We start from the raw sequence: 25,643 nt of genomic DNA on the forward strand, positions 1-25,643 counted from the left end.
CGATCTAAATGCAAAGTCTAAAGCGCACGGCGTCGGTGCACACTTTTACGCGGGTTTCCGTAGTGAAGTGGTTATCACGTTCGCCTCACATGCGAATGGTCTCCAGTTCGAAACTGGGCGGGAACACTGAATCTCTGGGGGAAGTCGTGGCCTAATGGTTAGAGAGTCGGACTCCCAATCAAAGGGTTGTAAGTTCGAGTCTCGGGCCGGCAGGAATTGTGGGTGGGGGGAGTGCATGTACAGTTCTTTCTCCACCTTCAATACCACGACTTCGGTGCCCTTGAGCAAGGCATTGAACCCCCAACTGCTCCCCGGGCGCCGCAGCATAAATGGCTGCCCACTGCTCACAGTGTGTGTGTGTGTTCACTGCTGTGTGTGTGCACTTCGGATGGGTTAAATGCAGAGCACGAATTCTGAGTATGGGTCACCATACTTGGCTGATTGTCACGTCACTTTGCTATTTTAACTATGGATAAACGGTTGGCTTTTTTAGACCAGCACGCCCATGAGCTCAAAAATGAACGCAAATGCATTTGCTAATTAAACAAGTGGCACTGGATGGGAAAATGCGAACCGCGCCGGACTGAAACTAGCAAACACACTTGCGCTGTGCCTTGCGTCGTATTGCACCGGGTGTATGATAGGGCCCTAAATCTAAAGAGCAACGCGACCTAAAATCACAACAGAAGTAATTTCAGAGAAATCAGTTTTACGTAATTTCATTTAAAAAAAAAAAAAAAAAGTAACACTCTTACTGTTTCTGGTCAAAAATGATCACGAACCACCAATATGTGACCCTTCTTCAAACACTAAAGAGGGTTAAGAGACCTGGTATGAGTGCTAATGTGTCTTACGGTGGCTCAAGGCCTTCAGGTAGCTCATCCTCTTTTTCCCAGGTGAGCATGTCCACAGCATATTTGAGGATGATGGAGAAAACATTATATGTGCGAGCAATCATCTCATCAGACAGATTAGCCAACGGATCCTGCCAAACAAAACAGGGAACACAAGGGTTGGTTTCCAATTAAACCCATGTTCTGTTCTAATAATCCTCAAGATTTAGTTAATAGGATGTAATGTTGTGCCTATGACTATTACATCAGGGTGAAATGTTGAGATATTGTGATTGAGAATTAAGAAGTATTTCGAATCAGTTGCATTTAAACCAGATTCATTAAATTCCTTATTAATTCCCATTCCTCTTGTTGAAGAGGTGTGTTACCTTCTGGGAAGAGTCACTGATATTGGGCTCGTGTTTCTGGCAGTAAGGGCCCTTCTTCCAGGCCTCTGTGTCGCCACAGTCGCAGAAGCCTCCTCCTCCTGAGGTGGTCATCTACAGAGAGCACAAAGAGCCACTTACTCAAAGACAGCAGCACATGACAACTCAGAGCTGATCTCAAGCCTCTTACATCTGTGCCTTAGAAATAACAGACCTGTCATTGTGAGGAAGGCATTAGTCAAGAGACTCATGACTGTCTGATGTAGTGTTCCTTAAAACAAACACACTTTCTTTCACACGCTAGGGTTAAGTCACAGAGACACCACAAACTTTGGGACACATTAAACAGTTAATAACCCTATAAGCCAAATAATATTGCCTGACATTTCAAACAAATCTCTAGGGACTCTAAATGATTTTTGCAAAAGGTAAGAGTCATTTTTATATTGTCACTAATATCTGGACACTTACTGGACCGAAGCAACTTACTTGATTATCCATACATCATTAAAAAAAATCATGTTAAATTGTGAGCATCAAATATGAGGCTTGTGGTTAATGCTTATTTGTTCACCTCTTGCCAATTTATTGCACTGCATTATATGTTTTGCCACCACAATAAAAACTACAGAGACTTGATCATTAAATTAAAAATATATCACCTTAGTAAGACAATACTGAGAGATATAGAATGAAAACCAATATTACTCTGCATTGTTGTCAGTAGTCTGCTATAAAGATCTCACTGACCTACATTACAAGCTATAAAAGTGTCATCTTACTTTTTGGCTTTAAAAATATTAGCAACTGCACCAAATAGAATTTTTCCTCAGTTTGGTAGACATGGGTTTTTTTTTCCACTAGATCACACTGTATGAGCCAATAAAGCTTGATGCATCAAATATGATACTCCACAGAGAAATGCAGAACTAACCTTTTCCAGTCATTTTTGCAACTACCTTCATGATTTTTTTTGTAACATTATTATTATTATTTTTTATTGTATGACGTCAACAACATCTCAAACAAAGCTGCTACAAAAATCTGAGTCGGGGTAAAACTAAAACAGCACTTAAATTAGAAAGCAGGCTGTTCATTTTGTTTGATCTTCACAAATGCAACAGCTTCATCTGTCCTGTAACCTTTACAAAGACGTGCACCATGAGTCACAGCCCTCAGTTTAAACAATTGTTTTTTTTTTTTTGTTTTTTTTAATTCATCATTTTGTTTGAGCCATAATGACTTTTCTGACTTAGTTTGGTTGGACAAATGTGAACAAGAATGTTTTGTTAGGAAGTGGTCAGGGTCCACGTGGCACTAGTGCAGCCAGCTTCTACTGCTCCAAATGGGACTGACCCAACTCTTGGTATTTGACACTTTCTCTGCAGTTGTTTCTCTGGAGATGTTTAAGAGCGGTAAAGTGACAACTGTGTATGTCTCCATTTCCTCTTACCCTGTAGCGATGCTCTTTGTGAACGCTGCCTAGGAAGCACTGCATACACAGCACGCAGGTCGGATCGGCTGCACACTCCCTGAAAAAGGAAAAAAAATCTAAATGAATTACTCAGAGTAGAACTGAAGCTGAACCTCATTTTGACCCAACTCTAAGGCAGTATGGCATGCATTCACAGTATTGCAGACAGTGTCCCAATTCATGTGCTATCAGTCTTAAATAGTAATTAAAATTAAAATGAATGGGTCCCAAATTGTAGTATGCTGAAATAAGTATCTTAAAGGTACCCAGACAGTTTATTATTTACTATATAATACATTTTATTTATTTCCATACAAGTGCTTTCTACAAAGCCTTTTATGATTTTTTGTGCAGTTTCAGTTGTTTGCAAATTTAGAAGAAAAACCGAATAAAAATAGCATGAAAGCTACACATGAATCATGATTTGTTTCATCAATAACTGTTGCTTAAAATTAGTAGAGATTTCACTCAGACGTACACATTTAGTGAATGAGAGCCAATGATTCCTCCAAATAAAATAAATGAAGCCATCTCAGAGCAAATACCAAAAAAAATTACATGAAAGGATGGAAATGAACACCTGCACAAATTCTTAGGATGCAAGATATATTTCATATATAGGGGAAGTCGTGGCCTGGTGGTTAGAGAATCGGACTCCCAATCGAAGGGTTGTGGGTTCGAGTCCCGGGCCGGCAGGAATTGTGGGTGGGGGGAGTGCATGTACAGTTCTCTCACCACCTTCAATACCACGACTGAGGTGCCCTTGAGCAAGGCACCGAACCCCCAACTGCTCCCCGGGCGCCGCAGCATAAAAAATGGCTGCCCACTGCTCCGGGTGTGTGTTCACAGTGTGTGTGTGTGTGTTCACTGCTCTGTGTGTGTGCACTTCGGATGGGTTAAATGCAGAGCACAAATTCTGAGTATGGGTCACCATACTTGGCCGAATGTCACTTCACTTCACTTTCTCACATCAGCCAGATCAGATTCAAATCTGATAATACCAGCAAGATGAAGCATTCAAGATGTGTGCGAGCCCTTTTAATTGTTTCTCGAAGATACAGAGCAGAACAGTACATACTCCAGTCACCTCCGGCCTCTTAGCCGGCTTACAGTGATCTTGCCTAAAGGACTTAACTAAGGACTAAAGGACTTAACCTCACAGCAAGCTGACCTAATTCAGCCAAGACCTCCATGTCTGTGGAAACACACTGACCCACAGTATCCCAGGTCAGACGGCTACAACATCTTCAACAGCATACACGCATGGCTGAAGACTTGCATAGAGAAAAAAAATTATAAGTTTAAAAAAATGTATTAATTCAACTGCCCATGTTTGGAAAAATGCATACTTATACATTGTCTCTTATGCTCACTAAAGCTGCATTTATTTCATAAAAACATTAATATCATGAAATATTATTACAATTTAAAAGGAAACATATTCAAACAGAAAACCAGTTCCAGTGATGCAAAGCTGAATTTCCAGCATCATTACTCCAGTCTTCAGTGTCATAGCATTCTTTAGAAATCATGCTAATATGCTGATTTGCTGCTCAATTAATGTTGATGCTCATTTTTAATAATGGTTCTTAATATTAGCTTTTACTGCTTAACGTTTATGTGGAAAACGTGACTTTTCTCAGGATTCTTTGATGAATAGAAGATTCAATAGAACATAATTTATTTGAAAATAATGATTTCTAAAGGATCACGTGACACTGAAGACTGGAGTAATGATGCTGAAAAATCAGGTTCAAGTTGAAAATATATTGTATTAGAAAACAGTTATTGGAAATGGTATTAGCATTTCTGTATTTTTGATCAAATAAATGCAGCCTTGGTAAGCACATGTGACTTCTTTTGAAACAAATATGCCAAACTTTCGACTGGTTCCAAAACCTATTAAATCTTGAACGTGCAGCTCACTACGTTTTGGAACAACGTCTTGTCTCTCCTGCCTTTTGAAATCAAACAAATGAAGAATCATTGTGAACGCAGTCTAGATGTGAGAATCAACCCTTCTTTGGATGGATCAGAAAGAGATGAAGCATGGACTGTACCTGCAGGAGTATGTTGGCTCTCCCACTTTAAACACATGGCCACAGAGCTGTGAGGGCTGGTTGTTCTGTTCCAGCTTGGCCAATCCCACGGACGGCTCTTCCCCGCACAGGTACCACTCCAGCGGGCTCTGAAGCAGCAGCGGAGCCAGCAGGTCCTCATTCTGAGGGTTCAGGTTGGGGCCCAGGCAGTAGATCTTGGGGACATAGCAGGCCAAGTGCTGGTACACCTCTTTGGGCAGGTTGCTCACCTGCAGCCATTTCTACACACACACAAAATAAATAATTAATTATCTGCTAATCAGTGCTATAGAGCAAAAGCAGACACAGAGAGCCCAAAAAATAAACTAAAACCATAACTGGCAAAGTAAAACGGTCAGCTGGACAAAGGTCAGGCTTGAAAAGAACAATAGTGCTCAGGTGGCCAGTCTTTGATTGCACTGCTGTTTTATATTTGCATGACCTGGAACATGGTCAACTTCTATTTCCCACACAAGTGGGACAATGACACAAAGATCATTCAAGATGACCAAAACCTTATTTCACAATAACAGTATACTTTTTGTGGGTAAACAAAAAATAAATAAAAAAAAGTTGCAAATAATCTTAAATATACACATTAGTTACAAAACCATGTGTTATGGCTTATTTCCAGATAATTAAATGGGAAACAAATTCAATTTTTTTTTACTCTTCTTTTTCAAAATGTACGTCGACTAAAGTTCAAGCATCAACCTTCACATTATTTATCTCTTAAATTAGACAAAAACTTATGATAAAAAATAAATAAGTTTCGTTGTTTATAGCTGCAGAGACCTCACAACTTTATACATTAATATAGAATGCATCTTATGTTAATCTCATATGGATGTGCATATAAACTACCATTAATTTTTTTTTAAAGAAATAAATACATTTATTCAGCAATAATGCAATAAATCAGTCAAAAGTGATAGCAATGACCAGACATGTAAATTCTGAATAATAAATGTACAATGTTTTCCACAAAAATGTTAAGCAGCACAATTGTCTTCTACATTGATAATAAGAAAGAAGAAATGTTTCTTGAGCAGCAAAGCAGCATATTAGAATGATTTCTGAAAGATCACGTGACACTGGATTAACAGCTTTAAAATTTTAATTATTGCAATAATATTTCATTATATTACCATTTTTATTGTATTTTGACCACATGCAGCCTTGGTGAGCATTATAGACTTCCAAAGATCTTACCACAAACTTCAGCATTTCAGCTTAGTTTTTTTTTTTTAAAGGAGCTTAATTACTTAATAACAGACTCAGCTTTTAACCATCATGGCCATGAAAAAAGGAAACAAAGCTGCATTAAAATGTATATATATTTATATAAAACTTAATTTAGACACTTTATAACAGCATCAAATATTTTTAATTGAGAATACAATCCCAGAATGCGCTCGGGGAGAGAGAAAAACAAAAAACAAAAAAAAAACTTCCAGAAATATAACACACAGGCAGCAACTTGTTTTCCTTTCTCTTTATGTAGAGTGTTTATATCAGTTAATATGCTGCATGCTTTAGAAGACAGTCATAGGAAGCTCAATAGGTTATTCCTTAAGGAAATACTGTGACAACCTAGCTGATTTCCAACAGCATGTATGTGCCACAACACCCACCTGCTGAGGAAACAGGGATTACTAATGCACAGCCAGCAGAACCTGGCAGTCTCTGTGACTAACCTGGATTTACTGCTAAAGTGCATTGATAAACAATCCAGCAACTGTAAAAACATACTACTAATGTGTTTGAGAGAGATGCGGCGGCATGTAAATGTAGTGGCTTATCCAATTTACAAAATGAAAAACTTGTAACTGGGCTATAAAATTAATGTCTAGTTTGTAAACCACAATAAACTGCTATACAAAGAAAGAAACCACAAATACAACTTACATTTTTGTTAAAAGAGCTGTTTGTGAGGCAATATTAATTACACCATAAACTACATGACGTAAAGACGATGGACAAAGCTGCCCAGTTGTTTTTATCTAACTCTTGACAGATCTCTTTGAACGTCCACATCTTTGTCAGCAACACCACAAGTTCAACTCAAAACGCGAGAAACGAAAGAATGTTTTACTTGCAGCTATATTAAATAGATATTCTCGTAAACGGAGTGTCAATCTCACAAGGCTAGCTGTTAGAGCGTTAGCAGAACGACACTGAGCAAAACAATCGAGACGAGGAGCGAGAAAAACAGAAAATTCATCGCCAACGCATCGATTACGGAAAACAAATGCATATAATTCAGCAGGAGAGACATTTTAGAGAGTCTTTATGAAACTGTCGCCTACCGCAGCGGTGTCCTTTGCTGAGAAATGGAGGAATTGGCTGCAGAGAGCGGACGGTGCATCACGATCTGGCTCGACCGCCGCCATCTTTACTTCAGTGACCAGCAGAAGCAGCAGAGGAGGAAGCGGAAATCAGCCGCGCGCTCTGCTTCCGTCAGAACTGGAAAACTTTTCAGCTGACTCATGGAAAAGTGTCCCAGCTGTTTCCCTGGTGACGAGCCACAATGATAGCCGCGCCCTCTCACATCAGACATTCTCTGCATGTATTTTAAAAGAATTGCTCACGTAATAATTAAATTGTCCCTCACAACCCCTATGTTGTTATTTCTGTATTTTCCTACATATACAGTATTTTAAGGTGTGAAGGCTGTGAAGCATAGTGGATTTTTAAAGAATCGTTATTGCAGCTCTTTTAAAAAGAGGACTAGGGACTGCTTATAATGTCTATATTTTTGCTTATTTAAGGAAAATGTTTGTACAGTGCGTTATGTCATTGATTATTACACAATATGCAAGTGTCTTGTCCTGATGTTATGTGTTGTGGACCAAATCGAAATTATACAGTACCTTTTCTTTGATAAGCATAGCGACATCATTCATAACTTTTGACCATACCTATTGAACATTTCACAGCGGTAGTGGTCTAATTATATTCGCATGACGTCACATTTGTGAATTTGAACACAAATTAGATTTCGGCGTTTTACAGAAGATGAAGATTATCAGTAAATAATAATGACTAATATATATATATATATATATATATATATATATATATATATATATATATATATATATATATATATATATATATATATAAACATTATCTATATATCTATATCTATACCTATATCTATCTATATATAATTTAAAATAACTGTTTTGTATTTGAATATGTAAATGTGAATTTTCAGCATCATTACTCCAGCCTTCAGTGGCACATGATCCTTCAGAAATCATTTTAATATGATGATTTGGTGCTCAACAAACAGTTTTGATTATACATGAGTAAATAAAAAGAGACTTAAAGATCTTGTTTCACATTTTATAATTCAAATCTTAATAATTAAAATAAAAACATTCTACAAAGATGCAAATACTGTTACAGTGGTAAAAAGCAAAACAACAACTGTTGGTTGCAAAATTATGACGTCCTTTCCTAGTCTTGCTCCTTGTGGATTAAATGTTTATTGCTGTAGTGCATTCATTAGTTGCAGTGTTTTTGCCGTCTGCTGTTGGTTGCATTGTCACTTAGGGTTTCTTGTCATCATCAGTAGCTGCAGAAACACCATTGACATTCATTTTATATCAATGGCAGTGTCAATAAAAATGAACAAATATTTACAATGAACCCATGCATATTTGCAAATGTTTTCACAGATGTTCATTATAAGTGCAGAGGCCAAAAGGCAAAGCAATCAGTAAACTGACACAGAGAATAGCAGACAGAGCCAGAAATGATCAACAGAGCAGGTAGGCCATCACTGAATCCACATCCAGCATGACATCACACTCATTCTCGTCCACCAGCGTGATACGATGCAGGCTGTACAGCAGCTCAGGAAATGCAAAACCTAAACCTGAGAGCAGCACACATATACAGTTATATACTATGAGTCTTTGTGATGTACCTCCAAATATGATCCAGAAAGCACAGGCATACGGAACGAAGATATCTATATAGAGAAAAAGGAAACGCAGCACGTCTCCTGCAATCTTCCCCAACATGACAATGAAGGGTCCCATCGCCTACAGAATAAAATCAGACATTCATCATTGCTGAATAAAGGCATTCATTTCATTGAAATAAGAAATAATAACTCAAAAGTTCTAACGGTAATGTATATTAATAGATGGTATTGTAGTGTCTTTTACTGTCTTTTGGTTTTTTTTGTTTTTTTTTTGCAATATCGTGATTAATGTTGGAGCTGGAAAAAGCAGCCTAATTGTTGTTGGCTCTGCTTAATGAACAAAATTCTATCCTTGCATATGTTAAAATACTGTAGTAGCATTCAGAAGTGACTGAGCACAGGGCGTGCAAACCCCTGTGTCCTTATGTTTCTATGATTACCGTAACACTGTCCATGTGGTCCCATGGTTACCTAGCACACAAGAAAGAGGCCACCTGTGGAGTCTCAGTGAAACCTGAGATATAGAAGCAGTGTTATTTGGGCCACTGGCCAGGTGGCAGCATTCAGCTGCAGGTGCTCTGTGTGTCACAGTCAGGAGACCCAAAAGGTGTTGACATTATATCTGAGTATCTATGGTAACTGCCACTGACCAGCTGTTCCTATAGAGCCCCATCTCCCCTATTAAAAAAATGTTTATACACACACAGGCTTTTAAGGTGATGACTTTTGTTTTTTAATGAAATCTCAAGCATACACATACAAGCACACTAGTTTTATCCTGCATTTGTGGATGTTAGTACTGACATTTCAAATTACATGCATTCTTCTTACTTTTTAGTTTTTCCTTTTGTAAGGTTACTTTAAAAAAAAAAAAAAAAAAAAAAATATATATATATATATATATATAAAGAAATGCTAGATGTGCATATATATATATATATATATATATATATATATTTTAAATAAAGTAGCAATAATTGTATTGTGTCTGTCTTGGATTAATGGGTTTGCTAGTATTTTAAAGTCATGTTGGAAGCATCTGCTAAGTGAATACATGTAATGCCATAAATGCTGCTGATTAACTTGTTCTGAAATAAATTATAATCCTTGATTCCTCACCACAGGGGTCATTTTAGCAGTCATGGCAGTAATGCAGAGCTGTCTATCTGAGTCCTGCACCCCAGCATCTGCTCCAAACTCCGATCTGTACATAACACACAGAAGTCAAAACATGACACCAGTCAAGATTTGTTCACTGTTAGAGCTGGAGAGCATGCACAGATCAGGCCTGACTTTATAGAGTTATAAAAACCTTACCAAAGTCAGCAGCCGTCTGTAGAGGCGTTCTCTCTTTATAGTCTCATGCAGAGATGTCCGCCCCATTCTGCAGTAACATCCTCACTGCCCCGACAGCATCATTCTCAGCAGCAAAGTATACAGACGGCTGATTTCAGGGAAAATAAAATAAAATAGTTTTTTATTTATTTATTTATTTATTTTTCAGCGAAACTATACCAGTCAAAAGTTTGGAACCATTAATATATTTCTTTTAATGTTTTAAAATAATGTATTTTTTTAAAGTATCTTAGAAGTCACATTTGTTTTGATCAAAAATAGAGTAAAAACTGTCATATTTTAAAATATTATTACAATTTAAAATAATTAAAATAATCTTAAATAACTTTGATGGACGAGAGAGGACCAGGCCTGTGCTTTAGTTTGTGTTTGCTTTTTATTTGTGCGTGACAGTCGTCCGCGAGGGGCTGTTGCGCTGTTTTGTTTTTATTTTGTAATTAAAGTTTCAGTTTGATTGTCCGCCGGTTCCCGCCTCCTTCTTCCCGATGATTCTGAATTTTTATATCGTTACACTGGTCCTCTCTCGTACGTCACTATCGTCACTCCTGTTTTATATCCTTCCGTCTCCTCCGTGGGACTCGAGACCGGTGGGTCGAGCAGGTGTCGCTCATTTCCAATCACTCCACCGGCCTCGCTCCTGTTCCCACGGCTCTCGGCCCCGCCCCACTCGTCACAGTGAGCTTGTAATGAAAGTCAAGTATGGGATGATGGGAAATGGAGTTTCATGGGAAGAGTCAATACTAAGCTGATTCAGCTGGTGACCTCTGGCTTATCCAGATGGGTCCCGTGAAACTCAGTGGTAAGTGATGGGTCAAGAACATCCTTGACTTCGACCCAGGAACTTTCCTCTGGCCCATACCCAGTCCGTGAGATATTGCAGAGCTCCACAATACACTCAGGCATCCTGAGTAGAATAGTCTACCAATTCATAATCAGAACATCAACTCCTCCAGCCCACCTTTGCCTGCTGCCCTGCTGGCCCTCTGACCTACCTCTGTTTCTAGACCTCTTTCTCTGCATAGACCTGAACCTGGACCTGGCCCACCATCCCTCCCCAGGGTCCGCCTCTCTCTGGGATTTAATTGACTTTTTGGGAGCTTCTGGTCTCCGCTCCTTAGAAGAGGGGTAATGTCATAGCGTCTAGTTGGTGTGCCCATGTATAGCCACTAGAGGCCACACTTCTTAGTTTTATTTATTGCCCTGGACTTCAGTTCCCATCACCCCTTGCCTTGACTGTCAAGCCTCATTACATTCAGCTGTGTCTCATTTACCTTGTTAACTCATCCATATAAGCCTGGTTTTCCTTGTCTGTGGTTGCTGGTTTATTGTTTACATGTTTTCTGTTGCTTTATTTTGCCCTTAAGTGAATTACTCTGTTTGTATTTTGAACTCATAAATGCATTTTGATCTTCTCGTTTTGGAGCATTTTGTGACAAAGGGATCATACAGAATGCATGTAATTGTTTTAGTACTGTCTCGTTTGTCCTGAACTGTTAAACTGCCTGCTGCTCTTCAGAAATAAAATCTTTCTGGTCCTCAAAATTCATTGTTTTTCCAACATTTTCGTGTATTTGAAACTTTTCCGACAATGGCTATGAATTTGAGATCCATCTTTTCAAGACAACTGAGTGACAAATATATAAATTCAGCTATTTTCTCTTGTTGACAATTATGTAAACATATTTTATGTGAAATACCTTATTCAGGTCTGTACTAAATAAACAACATACTTTTTTTATGACCCCTCTTATTTTGGTAAAATGATTAACATTTAGCAGATTCTGCAAGGGGTATGTAAACTTGGCTTCAACTGTATACACAATAAATAAAGAACCGTCAGGCACAGCTGTTTGGTGTTTTACCGTACATTATTATTTTTTTGTCCGTGTTTTTGTTTAGTTTTTTTGAACACCGAACAATTCAATAAAATTCAATTCGAAAAAATATAGCAGATTCAAGCAAAGACAGAAAGCTGTTTCCTCACCTGACTAGAGACTCCATCGGTCAGTTCAAGCTCAAGGTTTTCAGGCCTGTCAGGTTCAGCTCCACCGAATCTCTTCATTCTTCTGCTGTATTCAGCTGAGAGCTCCTGAAGATCTTCTCTTCCTTCTTAAGTTGCTAGAAGAGTGAACTAACAGCTCAAAACATGAACTAAGTAGAAGTGCAATGCAGCCAGTAGAGCAAAAAATCAGCAGTAATGGGCGGTGTCTTCAGATGATTTGTTTCTCAGTTACTCTTTTCTGTGAGTCATTAAGCACGTGTGTTAGACATCCAGTGACACCCTCCTCATAATGTTCAACTAGAGGTCACAGGGCACAGCAGAGGATTATGTTTAGGGTCCGTTTATGGCCCCAGTACTGAGTATCCTGTTTAACAGATAATAACCATCAAGGGCCACCTAATCATCATGTAAACCAGAAAACACACAGACAGGCTTGTGTGGACTTGTTCTGAAACATAGCTAGCTAAGCTGCCCTCAAAGGCAGCATCATAAGAATCACCAGTGACAGTTTTATAATGGTCTTCATTACCAGCATCTATTTTAAGTAGCATAAACTAGTTATTGATTTTTTCAGCCTTGGACTGGATTTGAGGGCCTTGGTGTTCATTTTCTCTGGACACTGGCCCCGCTGATTCGGTTCATGATCCAGCCCTGGTGATACTAATGAGCAGACAACAGCGAGAGACTGCAGCAGTAAAGGATGACATGACAGGAATGCAGTGACATCATGCATTGACAGATGTCAAATTACATCAGCAATGGAAAACAACACAAGCAGACAAGCTGAACTTCATGGAAAATAAACATACACCGAGAACAGGTGGATGCCTTATGTTTTTTCTACATACAGTTCTTAAGCCTGAAGACGTTAGATTTTTTTTCTCCTCCCATTTTTCCCATTTTGATCATGAATCATAATGTAACTGAAGTTCTAAAATCAATATTTCTTGAGCAGCAAATCATCATATTAGAATGATTTCTGAAGGATCATGTGACACTGAAGACTGGAGTAATGATGCTGAAAATTCACCTTTAACATCACAAAAATAAATTTTCAACCAAAAATAAAATACAATAAAAAAGCTAGATTAGGGTGAGAAAAAAAAATTGAAACATTTCATTGCGATTATAAGGTGCAGTCAGTAATACTCCTGTCAGCATATCAATGTTAGAATTCGATGACTTAAAAGAAAACATGACTCATTTTTCATTAAAACATTTTAATAAGACTACAGTTTTATTCCATCAGATTACCACAGATACTTGTGAATGGCAGCAGCATTTCATGATATGTACCTCACAACAGTGCTAATGTTTCGACAGTGCTAATGATTGGCTAGAGTCCTGCAAGGTTTTCCATTTGGCTTCATTTCCTGAGTTTAGCTCATGGTGAGAGCGTATCTGGCTCATCCGAACCAGTGGTTGCCCATGCATTCTCTGTTCCACTCCACACGACAGAGCCAGCACCATTCAAACTTACACTGCGGACGCGGACACACCATGTGCATACAGCCACCTGAGCAACATAAGAGAGGACAAGACCACAAACTGGATCTTTACAGTGCACTTTACAAGGTAAAGGATAAAAACAAAGATAACTTATTAATGACTGAGCAGTCTGTGTGATTCAGTGCACATACACAGTATTACACCAACATTTTTAAAATAGTGCACTCCCTTAAATATAAGATACAAGAGGGGTTTCCACAGTGATTAAAAATAAACGTTCTTTATTGGAATAAATGGTTCCATTTAATATTTATGCACAAACTGTGAATTAACATTTAAAAACTAAAATTGTTATCGCACAAAGGGTTCTTTATTGTGGCGCAGAGTTTTTTTTTTTTAAGATTATTAATATTTTCTTCACATTAAGAATTTTTTTTAAGAACTGTTCACTAAAAGGGTCTTTGGGGAAACAAAAATCTTCTATGACAATGTTGAGTAAAATTTTGATTTATTTTTTTTTCTTTTAAAAGACCAAATAACCTTTCCTCATAACGCATGATTAATTAATTATTATTATTATTATATAATACATTTTTATTATAATGAATATTTTTAAAATGTGAATTATATTTCAAAATATTAAAGTAAAATAATAAAGAAGAATCAAATTTTCCAGAATATAATGTTAAATCACTGATATTTTTCCAGGTTTATTCATCACAATGGAAAAGCAAGACTTATATAAGCGCACTGCATTGTGGGATACAGTATTTCACATGTTGAGTTCGGTATACTGCTCATTGTGGATAATGAATTAGATTAAGGGTTAGATTAGGTATTATATTCTTTGTTACCAACAACATGAATTGCATTAAACATGACATTTTGTCAGGGTTTCTCAAGTTCATGAAGGAACTAAGGTCTGTACATTGAAAACACACTAACAATCATTTAAAGGGACAGTCCACCCAAAGATTATCATCTAGTCATACTCATGTTAATCCTAACCTGTAAAAGTTTCTTTTCTTCTGCTGAACACAAAAAATATATTTATAAGAAAGTTGATAACCAATTAACAGTAGCCATCGACTTCAATAATTTGGGAAATAAAGAAAGAAAGAAATACTATGGAACTAAATGGTTACCATTCAATTTTTGGTCGATATCTTTTGTTTTCAACAGAAGACAGACACACATACTGGTTTCGATCAACATGAGGGGAGTAAATGATGACAGTTTATTTTTTGGTGGGTGAGTTGGTGAACTGTCACTTTAAATCACAAAAATGTAAGATAAAAAAAAATAATAAAAAAAATAAATAAAGAAATAAATAAAAATAGAACAATTAATTATTTACCTGCATGTCATGTGACCATTAACTGACCGTGAACATGCAAATGTGTTTTTAAATTCCATAAATCAGGAAGAATTTTCAAACCCAAATTAGCCATAGGCATTTTAAAAAAAGGACAATTTTAAAAATAAAAAAAGTATTTCTGTCATGTCAACTCTCTGAGGGATTGGCATGACAATGTGTATGACAATGTTAATGCATTTGGTTTCGGTGGAATAGATTTTCTACACTGCTGCTGCTATAGAGCAAGTAGTGAGACTTGCTACTGACAATACATCCACAATATGCTGCTGTGAGCATGTAAGAAATACTGCTGCTGCACATATAACATTAATAACCCCCGCAGCACATGATCACCCTGTAGCAGATCTATACAAGTGGAGCTGGGGAAGGTGAAGGGTTTCTGAAGCATGCTGCAACTGTTACAGCAAGCATTAGTCATATAATTGAATGCTGAGCAGCAAGCTCATTGGCTACCGGTACAGGAGAGAACCAATCAGCTGTGCCATGTGATAATGATGTCATTATGTGGGATTGAGTTAGACCTATGGGACTGCGCTATCTAGAGAATTTCATGCCAGAACTTTGTTTTTATTAGTAATTTACTGCCATAGTGTCAATATTATGCAATCATGTAATAAAAGTAAGTGACTCTTAAAATATAATCTAATTACAAGCACTTTCAGAATCTGATTATGTAATCCAGATTACATGAATCAGTTACTAATACTACGATAAAAGGTAAAAACTATTCATACCATTTTTTTCCACAGGAACTTGGCATTTGGGGCAGGGGCAAGTGGTTTCGGCTATAGTCTCCTGTGAGGCCTGTTCCCAGCGAGCACGAAGAGCTGCCTCTTCATCTACAATATAACCCTGAAACACACACACACACACACACACACACACACACACACACACACACAGCAGGGATCAAACACAGCACATTGAGAAAGACAGATTTGATCTTAAAGAGCTTTAAATTCCTCTCTTATATGATTCTTTTATGAATGGCTTGTAAGCATTGTCCTGCACCGACACCATTACGACTAGAATCTCTGGGCTGCTCCAGATTTTCACCTTGTGGGATAACTGATGATATCTAGCCAACATAAATTGAACTGTATCCATGCATATGTGATGAACTAATATTAAAAGTGTGAAGTCCTCACCTGTAGGGCACTTCCTGTTGCCGTGTGTGTCCTCTGTCTGCAGGAGCCCTCGTGAAACTCTGCCTTACACTCCCTGCAAAACACAAACTGACACAAACAGCAAACCACTTACTAGTACTGACCACTACAAGCCACAGCTTGTTATTAGTAAAGTGTATGCTATTTAGCATTTTATAATTATGGTAACACTTAAATGTGAAGCCTTTATGCATAATGCCCTATATAGATATCCATAATGTAAGTTAATAGCCATTACATCTTTTCATAAAAAGTTGTTAAATTAAAGCATTTGCAGAGTCCATCTTACATCTGAAATTGGATGTTAGCCATGTGTTTCCATGCATTATACTTTAGAAAGGTGTAATTCTGAATATATAAGTATTATAATGCATTATAACTTAGCTCAAGCTAATACAACATATAATTAATGCATTCAAATTCTATATTTTTATATTTATTTAAATTTAAAGGCTTAAAGTCAAGCGTTAAAGGGTTAGTTCGCCCAATTTGCAAAATTATGTAATTAATAACTTACCCTCATGTCGTTCCAAACCCGTGAGACCTCCGTTTATTTTTGGAACACAGTTTAAGATATTTTAGACACTGAACTGCTGTGAAGAGAGAACTGAAGATGAACACCGAGCCCGAGAAAACTGATGCAACCGGTTCTTGACTCGTGAACGAGTCATTATCTGGCTCGGCGCGGTGTTCATCTTCAGTTCTCTCTTCACAGCAGTTCAGTCAGTGTACTGTTTGAGTACATTAATTACTCCGGGATATTGGTTTGTTTGAACTCAGAGGGAGTGTCAGCCACATTAAAAAAGTTAACAGCTTAAGTCATTTGTGGATTAATGCGTATTGGAGACGCGAACCGTTTAAAACGATTCAGTTCGATTTGGTGAAATGGTTCAAAAAGATCCGGTTACATCGAATGATTCGTTCGCGAAACCTGATTTCACAAACTGCTTTGATTTGAACTCTCTCACAACAGACACGGAAAAGAAGACAATGCTGAATAAAGTAGTAGTTTTTGCTATTTTTGGACCAAAATATATTTTCGATGCTTTAAAAAATTCTAACTGACCCTCTAATATCACATGGACTACTTTGATGATGTTTTTCTTACCTTTCTGGACATGGACAGTAGACCGTACACACAGCTTCAATGGAGGGACTGAGAGCTCTCGGACTAAATCTAAAATATCTTAAACTGTGTTCCGAAATTAAATGTAGGTCTCACGGGTTTGGAACGACATGAGGGTGAGTCATTAATGACATAATTTTCATTTTTGGGTGAACTATCCCTTTAATGGCTACTTTTCATTAATTCTGTGCATTTTTACCTTTAACAGTCTGGTCAAATATTAAAAGATTGATGCTAAATAGATGTAAAAAAAAAATGAAGAATATATATATACGCACACACACTTTAAAATAATGAAAAACTAATTATATAAAGAACATATATACAATATATAAAATAATACAACAAGTAAAATGACATTGCCTAACATGTTTCACTCTCTTTATTGCTCAATATTGTGTTTTACTGAAATATTTAATTTCATGGATTGAAAATGTGTAGCTGTGAGATGTTATGTTGTCTTTACAGGTAAAATGGAGGATATTTACAAATAAATAAATAAACACTCTCACTATACCAGATTAATGTGCAGAAACAACTAGAAGTGTTATTTTAGTATTATTCATAAACTATTATAGTATTTGTTATTGCTTCTGAAAAAGCTTTTTTATATTTATATTAAAAGTTTCAGTAATTGTATTATGTGCTTTTGTTATTTTCATTCTTTCCTCTTGTAATATTTCTATATATTTTTATTTTAGTACTTAAAGTTGTATTTCAAATTTTCAGTGAAGCACACACAAGGGGGCAGCCTTTCTCCATGCTCGTCCTGTCAGAGAGCGTTTTAAGTGAGGAAATATTACTCTGGGGTTTAGCATACTCTTCCTCTACAGCTCTTTTAAAGCTCCACTGATTTAGTAGTTCTTCAGAGATCCAGACTGTGAAGTAGGGAAACATCACATCATCTTTTTGCTTTATTATTTCTGCTGCTCATGACAGATCCTCCTCTCAAGGTCTAGAGACAGATGCTTCTTTGTTTTCCCCTTTCCTCAGTAATGATGAGAAAACAGAGTTCTTTTGACAGCCACTTCTTTCTACTTTCTCCAGCTCTGTTCTCATTTGTCCTCTCTCAGATGTGCCACCATTCATGTTTATTACGCACATGGTTTGTGTCCTTCTCCAGCGCATTCATTTTCTGTGGTGTGAGAGACGGGAAGGATGTATTTGATGCGGAGCGTGGAACAGTGTGAAACCCTTCTTAGTGTGAAATTAATGCCACTTTGCAGTCCAGAACAAAGTGTTGCGCTGGTTTTACTTTTTTTGTGATATCTGAATTAAGTCAGGTCTCATCTCTAATATGCATTTCTACATGTGAATGCAGAACTGCACAGAACGCTCGCACGCAATCACAAAGCTCAACATCAATCACTCCTCCAGTATGTGTTTGTTAAATATATGAGCTGAATGTTAGACCTTTAACCTTTTCTTATGAATTTTCATAATTCTTTCAACCATTCATCTTTAACTGGATATAGGGATTACAAAATAATAATAATAATAATAAAAGTATATATATATATATATATATATATATATATATATATATATATATATATATATATATATATATATATATATATATATATATATATATATATATAATTAAATATTTCTTCAACTAGATAATTTCTCTATTTAATTTTAGATATTTTGAAGAATTTTATATATAACTTATAAGGATTGATATTGATTCACCTTGAAATCAGGAACTAATGCTAGATTCCCATGGGAAACAACTGACAATTGCACATTTGTACTGATAGTGCTGTTTTTAATTTAATTTAATTTAATTTAATTTAATTTAATTTAATTTAATTTAATTTAATTTAATTTAATTTAATTTAATTTAATTTAATTTAATTTAATTTAATTTAATTTAATTTAATTTTTATATTAGCAGAATGCTACACAGTATTAATATATTGGAAAATATTATTATATTTAAAAATAACTGTTATTACTCCAGTTTTACTCCATGTTAACAGAAAGTTGAGCAGTGCCGGTTTCTCCATTAGGGCGATTGGGCGACGCACCACCAAAGTGCGAAAGGGAGGGATTTTTTTTCTTTTACATTCAATCACAGTGTCATGCTAGCTTTCACTATTCTAGACTGTTTGTTCTGCCTTTAAATAGTCCAATCAGCGTTGAGTCGCATTTTGTGTAGTACCGCCCCTTTTTGGGCAATTTCTGTCAAACTGAGAATCGCCCCGAGTGCTCTCATAGACTTACATTCAAAGATATTTTTTTTCAAAGTGCAGGCACTGCAATGCAATCTCAATGAGTTCCGGGAGGGCTAGCCCTAACGTGCTTTCGTCATCGTGCGTAACCTTAACTTGTGCAACAACTGGTGGGAACAGTGACATCCAATAATATTTAAAAAACTATTTTTAACTTTAACAACAAGAAAAAATGAAAAACTTCTTTAATATCTTTATCAAATGTGAAAAAAAAAAAAAACTCAGAGAAACGGCTATGCAAATTTAGTTGTCAGCTGAACTTGATCAATATCACGGCAAACGTTACCTCAGCGCAGATTAATTCTATCGTGTCATTGAAAGAAAGACCATTCATTCATCGTAGCAATAAGGATAAATTGGCAATTAAAGAATTAGGACCACTAAAACCAAATTTAAACATCAAACAAGAATCTACAAAGGGAGGGAAGTTGTATAAACGAGGATTTTCGAGGATTTGGTATGAGCGGAGAAAAAGGCTAATAGGCTGCGAAGTAGCTGACACTTTATTTTGCTCATTTACCACTGCATTTTGTTCCATCGCGAGAGCGTAACGGACATCGCATGGACAACTACAGGCGTCACCGAAATGCATCATCTCTCGGAGAACGTGAAAAAACACGAAAGAGCAAAGATGCATATGGATAGTAGGGAGCAGTGTAATGTAAGTGAGTAATGTGATATAAGTGAGCAGTGTAATACAAATGAGCAGTGTTCTATAAGTGAGTTGCGTAAACAGTGATTTATGTGACTTCAATTATTTCTTATTAAACTGAAATCGAAGTAAAAAGTTTTTTTGGAAAAACCACATCCTGGCGTCAGTCTTCATTTGCTGCTGAATTGTTAACACGCATATAGAAACAAGGAGAGCAAGAGATTGATTCTCAATGTCAGTTTCTTTTTAATTAATACTATAGTAGTTCAGTTCCTTTTACATCTTTAAGTAGCCGTTAATTTATCAATTGAATGGGTGACTTATCCTCATTAATCATGCAAACATTTGCCCCTCCTGAGAGAATTGGCAGGAGCCGCCACTGAAGTTGAGTGGAAGGAAAAACTGTGGAGAAAAGATGCACAACCAACCCAGCCTTATGAGGATTGTCAAGAAAAATCGATAAAATCGAAAGAATTTGAGTGAACTTCACAAGGAATGGACTGAGGCTGGGGTCAAAACATACAGATGTGTCAAGGAATTTGGGTACAGTACAGGAATTACAGGCCACAACGTCAGAGGCCTCTTACCTGGGCTAAGGAGAAGAAGAACTGGACTGTTGCCCAGTGGTCCAAAGTCCTCTTTTCAGATGAGAGCAAGTTTTGTATTTCATTTGGAAACCAAGGTCCTAGAGTCTAGAGGAAGGGTGGAGAAGCTCAAAGCCCAAGTCGCTTGAAGTCCAGTGTTAAGTTTCCACAGTCTGTGATTTGTGGTGTAATGTCATCTGCTGGTGTTGGTCCATTGTGTTTTTTGAAAACCAAAGTCACTGCACCTGTTTAACAAGACATTTTGGAGCACTTCATGCTTCCCTCTGCTGACCAGTTTTTTAAAGATGCTGATTTCATTTTCCAGCAGGATTTGGCACCTGCCCACACTGCCAAAAGCACCAAAAGTTGGTTAAATGACCGTGGTGTTAGTGTGCTTGACTGGCCAGCAAACTCACCAGACCTGAACCCCATAGAGAATCTATGGGCTATTGTCAAGAGGAAAATTAGAAACAGGAGACCAAAAAATGCAGATGAGCTGAAGGCCACTGTCAAAGAAACCTGAGTTTCCATATCACCTCAGCAGTGTCACAAACTGATCACCTCCATGCCACGCCGAACTGAGGCAGTAATTAAAGCAAAAGGAGCCCCTACTAAGTATTGAGTATGTGTACAGCAAATGAACATACTTTCCAGAATGCCAACAATTCACTAAAAATGTAAAATGTTTTTTTGGGGTTTTATGAAGTATCCTCATTTTTTGAGTGAATTGGTGTTTTTTTGTTAAATGTGAGCCAAAATCATCACAATTAAAATAACCAAAGACTTAAAGGTGCCATCTGTCATATCTGGCAAAAAAATCAAGTCATACTCCACATTCCATACCAGATGGGGGCAGTATGCCTCAATAAAGTGAATTGGTCTACTCTAGAGTAACAAACGAGAAACGGCATAGTCTCTATGCTCCGCCCCTTCCTTCACAACAACCCTAGAGCATAGCTGAAGCCTATAAGACAGCGGTTCTCAATTGCAGTCCTCGCGCCCCACTGCTCTGCACATTTTGAACGTTTCTCTTAGCGCTTCAGACATTTGTTCTATTCGAACATAAGTGCCCTGCGAAGTGGACATCACAGGATATTCAGCCATGATTCCAGTTCAAAGCGAACGTAGCTATATGTTCCAATCAAAGTGCATTGAAGTGTGCAAGACGTGAATTTAAATTATATTGATTTACAGAGGTATATGATGTCACAGTTGTCCATGTTTAAAGACGCTGCACTTCACAAATCAGTGAATGAATGTTTCGATGTGAAGTAAACTTCAACAGATTTCCCTTGCTCAGAGAGTAGGGAGCAATGAACATTTGAAAAACAGTTCATGCACAGAGTTCATTTCTAACGTGCTGATTATCTGAATCAGGTGTGTTAACAAAGAGAAACGTGCAAAATATGCAGAGCAGTGGGGCGCGAGGACTGGAATTGAGAACCGCTGCTATAAGAGGACGTTTTGCCTCCAGAGGAACGTTGGGTGATGTCAAGTGATTTTGAAACATGACATCTTCAAGCTACTCCCCTTCACCTTTACCAGTGAATATGTTCATATTCGTTTTGTTCATATTACATTGAGTTGTATATACACATTATTTGAATTAAATTAATTTGACAGACAGCATTCTGTCAACATCATTGGTCAACATCAGACAGCTGATGTTGACCAAGCTAGCGCCAACCAACGTAACCAGAGCTGCCAACTCTCAAGCATTCACCGTGAGACACACGCAATTGACTCTTTTCACACGCTTTCACGCCACACATCAATTTTCTCACGTACAGAAAAACCACGAAGCAAAGAGGACACGGAGACCAACAGACTAGACAGAGCAGGTTACTTATGATATAAAAAAAATGGGTAAGTTATAGCTAGCTAATTATCAAACGCAGCTATGGTTAGCCATCGCTAACATTAGCACGTTTATAGAACAGCCTTCGATACATTTCTATGTTATAACTTCCCGAAAAAAAATACACAAACATATAAAACAAACTTCTAGCGAAATACTAACAGCATCTAACTTACCAATCCAAAAGAAATGTTGCAAGTTCGGTGTCTAATCTCATTTCTTTCAGGTCCATCAGTTGTCTCCAGCGATTGAAAGCAGTGCCGATGTTTACTCTGGTTTGGCTCCTTTTCTTATCGGATTTGATTTGTGATTCCGAGCGCGGTTGTTTCCCTGTAGCGGGTGGTGGTCTCTTGCCAAGGGCTTAAGTCATCCTTCCGCTCTCTTCCCTGAACTGAAATGAAGTAGTGGGCTGTACTTTCCACATGATTGACATCAGGTTCAGGTACGCCCACAAGCCGTGCGAGTTCTTTGTGTATTGCAGGTTGGCTGGTGGTTATGTTGCCCGCATACCGCCTCCCATGGCTGAAACTGGTATTACGACACCTGTCGGGCCGGGGCTAGTAATGCTAATGCTAATTAAGGTCAGTGTTGGGGAGTAACTAGTTACATGTAACGGCGTTACGTAATTTAATTACAAAATTATAGTAACTGTAATTAGTTACAGTTACTAAGAAAAAATGAGTAATTAAATTACAGTTACTTATGAAATTTTTTACGATTACAAAGGGGATTACATTTGAATATTTACACACATCCACATACAGATTTAACTGATTTCTTTCCCAAATTGCACTCACTATTCTGAGACATACCGCCCTGATAATTCCCGGGATGCGGAAACAGTCTGGTTCGTAGAGTCATAAAAACGGAATGCCTAACGCGGACGGAATATGCCACATTTTGGATGACTAAATCAAAAGTAGGTCAGTACACTTGAATCAAAACATGACATGGACTAGTGTCTGTGAATATAAAGCACCAGAAATGCAATATATGACTTGCACATTCTGCGTGTCTGTGGAAATCAGGCGCGGACTGGACACCGGGAGAACCGGGACAATTTCGGGGGCCTGGCAGCCGATTTTGCCCTCTATTTAATATCATTATTGTATAATTGCCTGCCGAATGTACTAAAGCGATCATTTGCGAATCCGCCATTTGATAATTAAATCTCTAATAAGTCATGAAGTGTTAGTCATGACTCGCGCGCTCTCCGCGCCTCCGCCAAACGGTTCAGTCTGGATCAGACTCAGAGTAATCAATGCGAGAGAGAGAGAGAGAGAGAGAGAGAGAGAGAGAGAGAGAGAGAGAGAGAGAGAGAGAGAGAGAGAGAGAGAGAGAGAGAGAGAAGAGAGAGAGAGAGAGAGAGAGAGAGAGAGAGAGAGAGAGAGAGAGAGAGAGAAAATAGACTGCTGGAGCAGAGAAGCAGAACTACTGTTCAGGGTTTCAGGTCAGTTTCATCTGTAAAGATGCTTTTTTGTCTTTGTTTTTTATTTATTTAATCAAGCAGCAGCACGTTGCTCATCAGTCATCACTCAAAATACTATATAAAGGACATCATTATTATCTGTTGTAATGTTACAGTAGGAATTTATCTGAAAAAAAATCCGATTTTTTTTATAGGTTTAGGGGGAGCTACGACAGACAACAACACAACCCTTACGAAAATTAACATTTTAATATTTAACTATAAATCCAGAGAAAATGGTTACTATTGTTTAACTGTGATAACCAAAAATGTAAAATTATTTTACAAATGTATTTATTTAAAAATAAATACAAATCCATTTGCAAAAAAAACAAAACAAAACATGGTTATTTTACTTTTATATAGGCTAATAAAAGCATGGCAATTTTTTGTAAGGGAAAAACATGACTCGTGTACAGTATTAGGATTTTTCTATAAAGATATTGTATTGTAGAGAGTATTGTATTGTAAAGTATAGTTTTGTTCAATCTTGAGTATTAAAGTCATGAGAGAGATGGATAACAGGGCAAAATAAAGAGACTGAAGAGAAAAATAGAAGTGAAGGTGCAGTTCAGGAGAGAACTTTAATTATTTTGCATGTCCCCAAATTAAAGATTTAAACCTTTTTTATGTCAGGTCCATACAAAAAATAGTTTTGTCCATGAATTTGTTTGTATGAGTTTGAATTTTCCAGTCTGAATTTTTTTCCCAGTCCGCCCCTCCTGTAAATTAATGGCAAAGACATGGTTTCATTTTCTACACATAGGCCTACTGAAGCTCGCAGTGTTTTCAACCTCTGCCGCCTCAATATAGGAGTACACTAGCACATAAACATAATTTCTAGAACTGCTCTGTGTCACTTCATGTGCATTTTACTTATTTTAGGAAAACTATCATCATATACAGAGACAGCAGTTTAAAAAAAACACCAATGTTTCAGGAGTTTATTACACAGAATACGTCACATGCTTATTAGATAACTGTATTTAAGTTGATGTATATGCTTTTATTTATTATTCTTTAAATTTCACAAATTTAGAAAAGTAATCAAAAAGTACTCAAAAGTAATTAGTTACATTACTTTAATAAAGTAATTGAAAAAGTTACACTACTATTACATTTTAAACAGGGTAACTTGTAATCTGTAACCTATTACATTTCCAAAGTAACCTTCCCAACACTGATTAAGGTTGATATCTCTGCAGCACTATAACTTTACATTTTTTTAATGACATCATCGCCCTTATTTCTTCTCATACTTTTGATGCGTGTAGGTCATTTTTTGGATATTTTTACCTAAATTATTGCACATGGCACCTTTAAACTACTTCAGTCTGTGTGGAGTGAATTTATTTAATACACAAGTTTCACAATTTAAGTTGAATTACTGAAATAAATGAACTTTTCCATGACATTCTAATTTATTGAGATGCACCTGTATACTGAATTGCAGTTGAAACTGTACAGAAATAGCTCATGCAAAAGTTTTCATTGCAGCATTTTCTGATATGTTGTCACTTTTACATTCTGCACACGAACAAAGCATTGTGGGCACTGTGCTATAGGATGCTTTGATCTATGCTCCAGCATTTATAAATTCAGTCAACTCTGTTTGCGCGCGTGTGTGTAGACTAAGACAGGATCTGACAGTGGCAGTCT

The 25,643-nt window shown here is 37.1% G+C and overlaps 2 protein-coding genes across 3 annotated transcripts in view; both read right to left on the reverse strand.

Moving 5' to 3' along the window:
• Positions 1–7,237, reverse strand: part of LOC132157390 (E3 ubiquitin-protein ligase UBR2-like) — a 35,933-nt gene extending 28,696 nt beyond the window's left edge. For both annotated transcript variants that reach the window (XM_059566726.1, XM_059566727.1), the window contains exons 1-5: positions 7,081–7,237; positions 4,754–5,013; positions 2,673–2,751; positions 1,223–1,333; positions 855–985 (exon numbers count right to left, since the gene is read on the reverse strand). In XM_059566726.1, the coding sequence (XP_059422709.1) occupies positions 855–985; positions 1,223–1,333; positions 2,673–2,751; positions 4,754–5,013; positions 7,081–7,164 (665 nt within the window). In that variant the 5' untranslated portion in view covers positions 7,165–7,237. The remainder of the gene's footprint in view (positions 1–854; positions 986–1,222; positions 1,334–2,672; positions 2,752–4,753; positions 5,014–7,080) is intronic.
• Positions 7,238–13,269: 6,032 nt separating this feature from the next.
• Positions 13,270–25,643, reverse strand: part of prkn (parkin RBR E3 ubiquitin protein ligase) — a 156,249-nt gene continuing 143,875 nt past the window's right edge. Inside the window, exons 10-12 of the mRNA XM_059566728.1 lie at positions 16,042–16,128; positions 15,628–15,745; positions 13,270–13,582 (exon numbers count right to left, since the gene is read on the reverse strand). Of these exons, the coding sequence (XP_059422711.1) occupies positions 13,473–13,582; positions 15,628–15,745; positions 16,042–16,128 (315 nt within the window). The 3' untranslated portion in view covers positions 13,270–13,472. The remainder of the gene's footprint in view (positions 13,583–15,627; positions 15,746–16,041; positions 16,129–25,643) is intronic.

This window comes from Carassius carassius, chromosome 14 (assembly GCF_963082965.1).
Source record: "Carassius carassius chromosome 14, fCarCar2.1, whole genome shotgun sequence".
Taxonomy (NCBI): domain Eukaryota; kingdom Metazoa; phylum Chordata; class Actinopteri; order Cypriniformes; family Cyprinidae; genus Carassius; species Carassius carassius.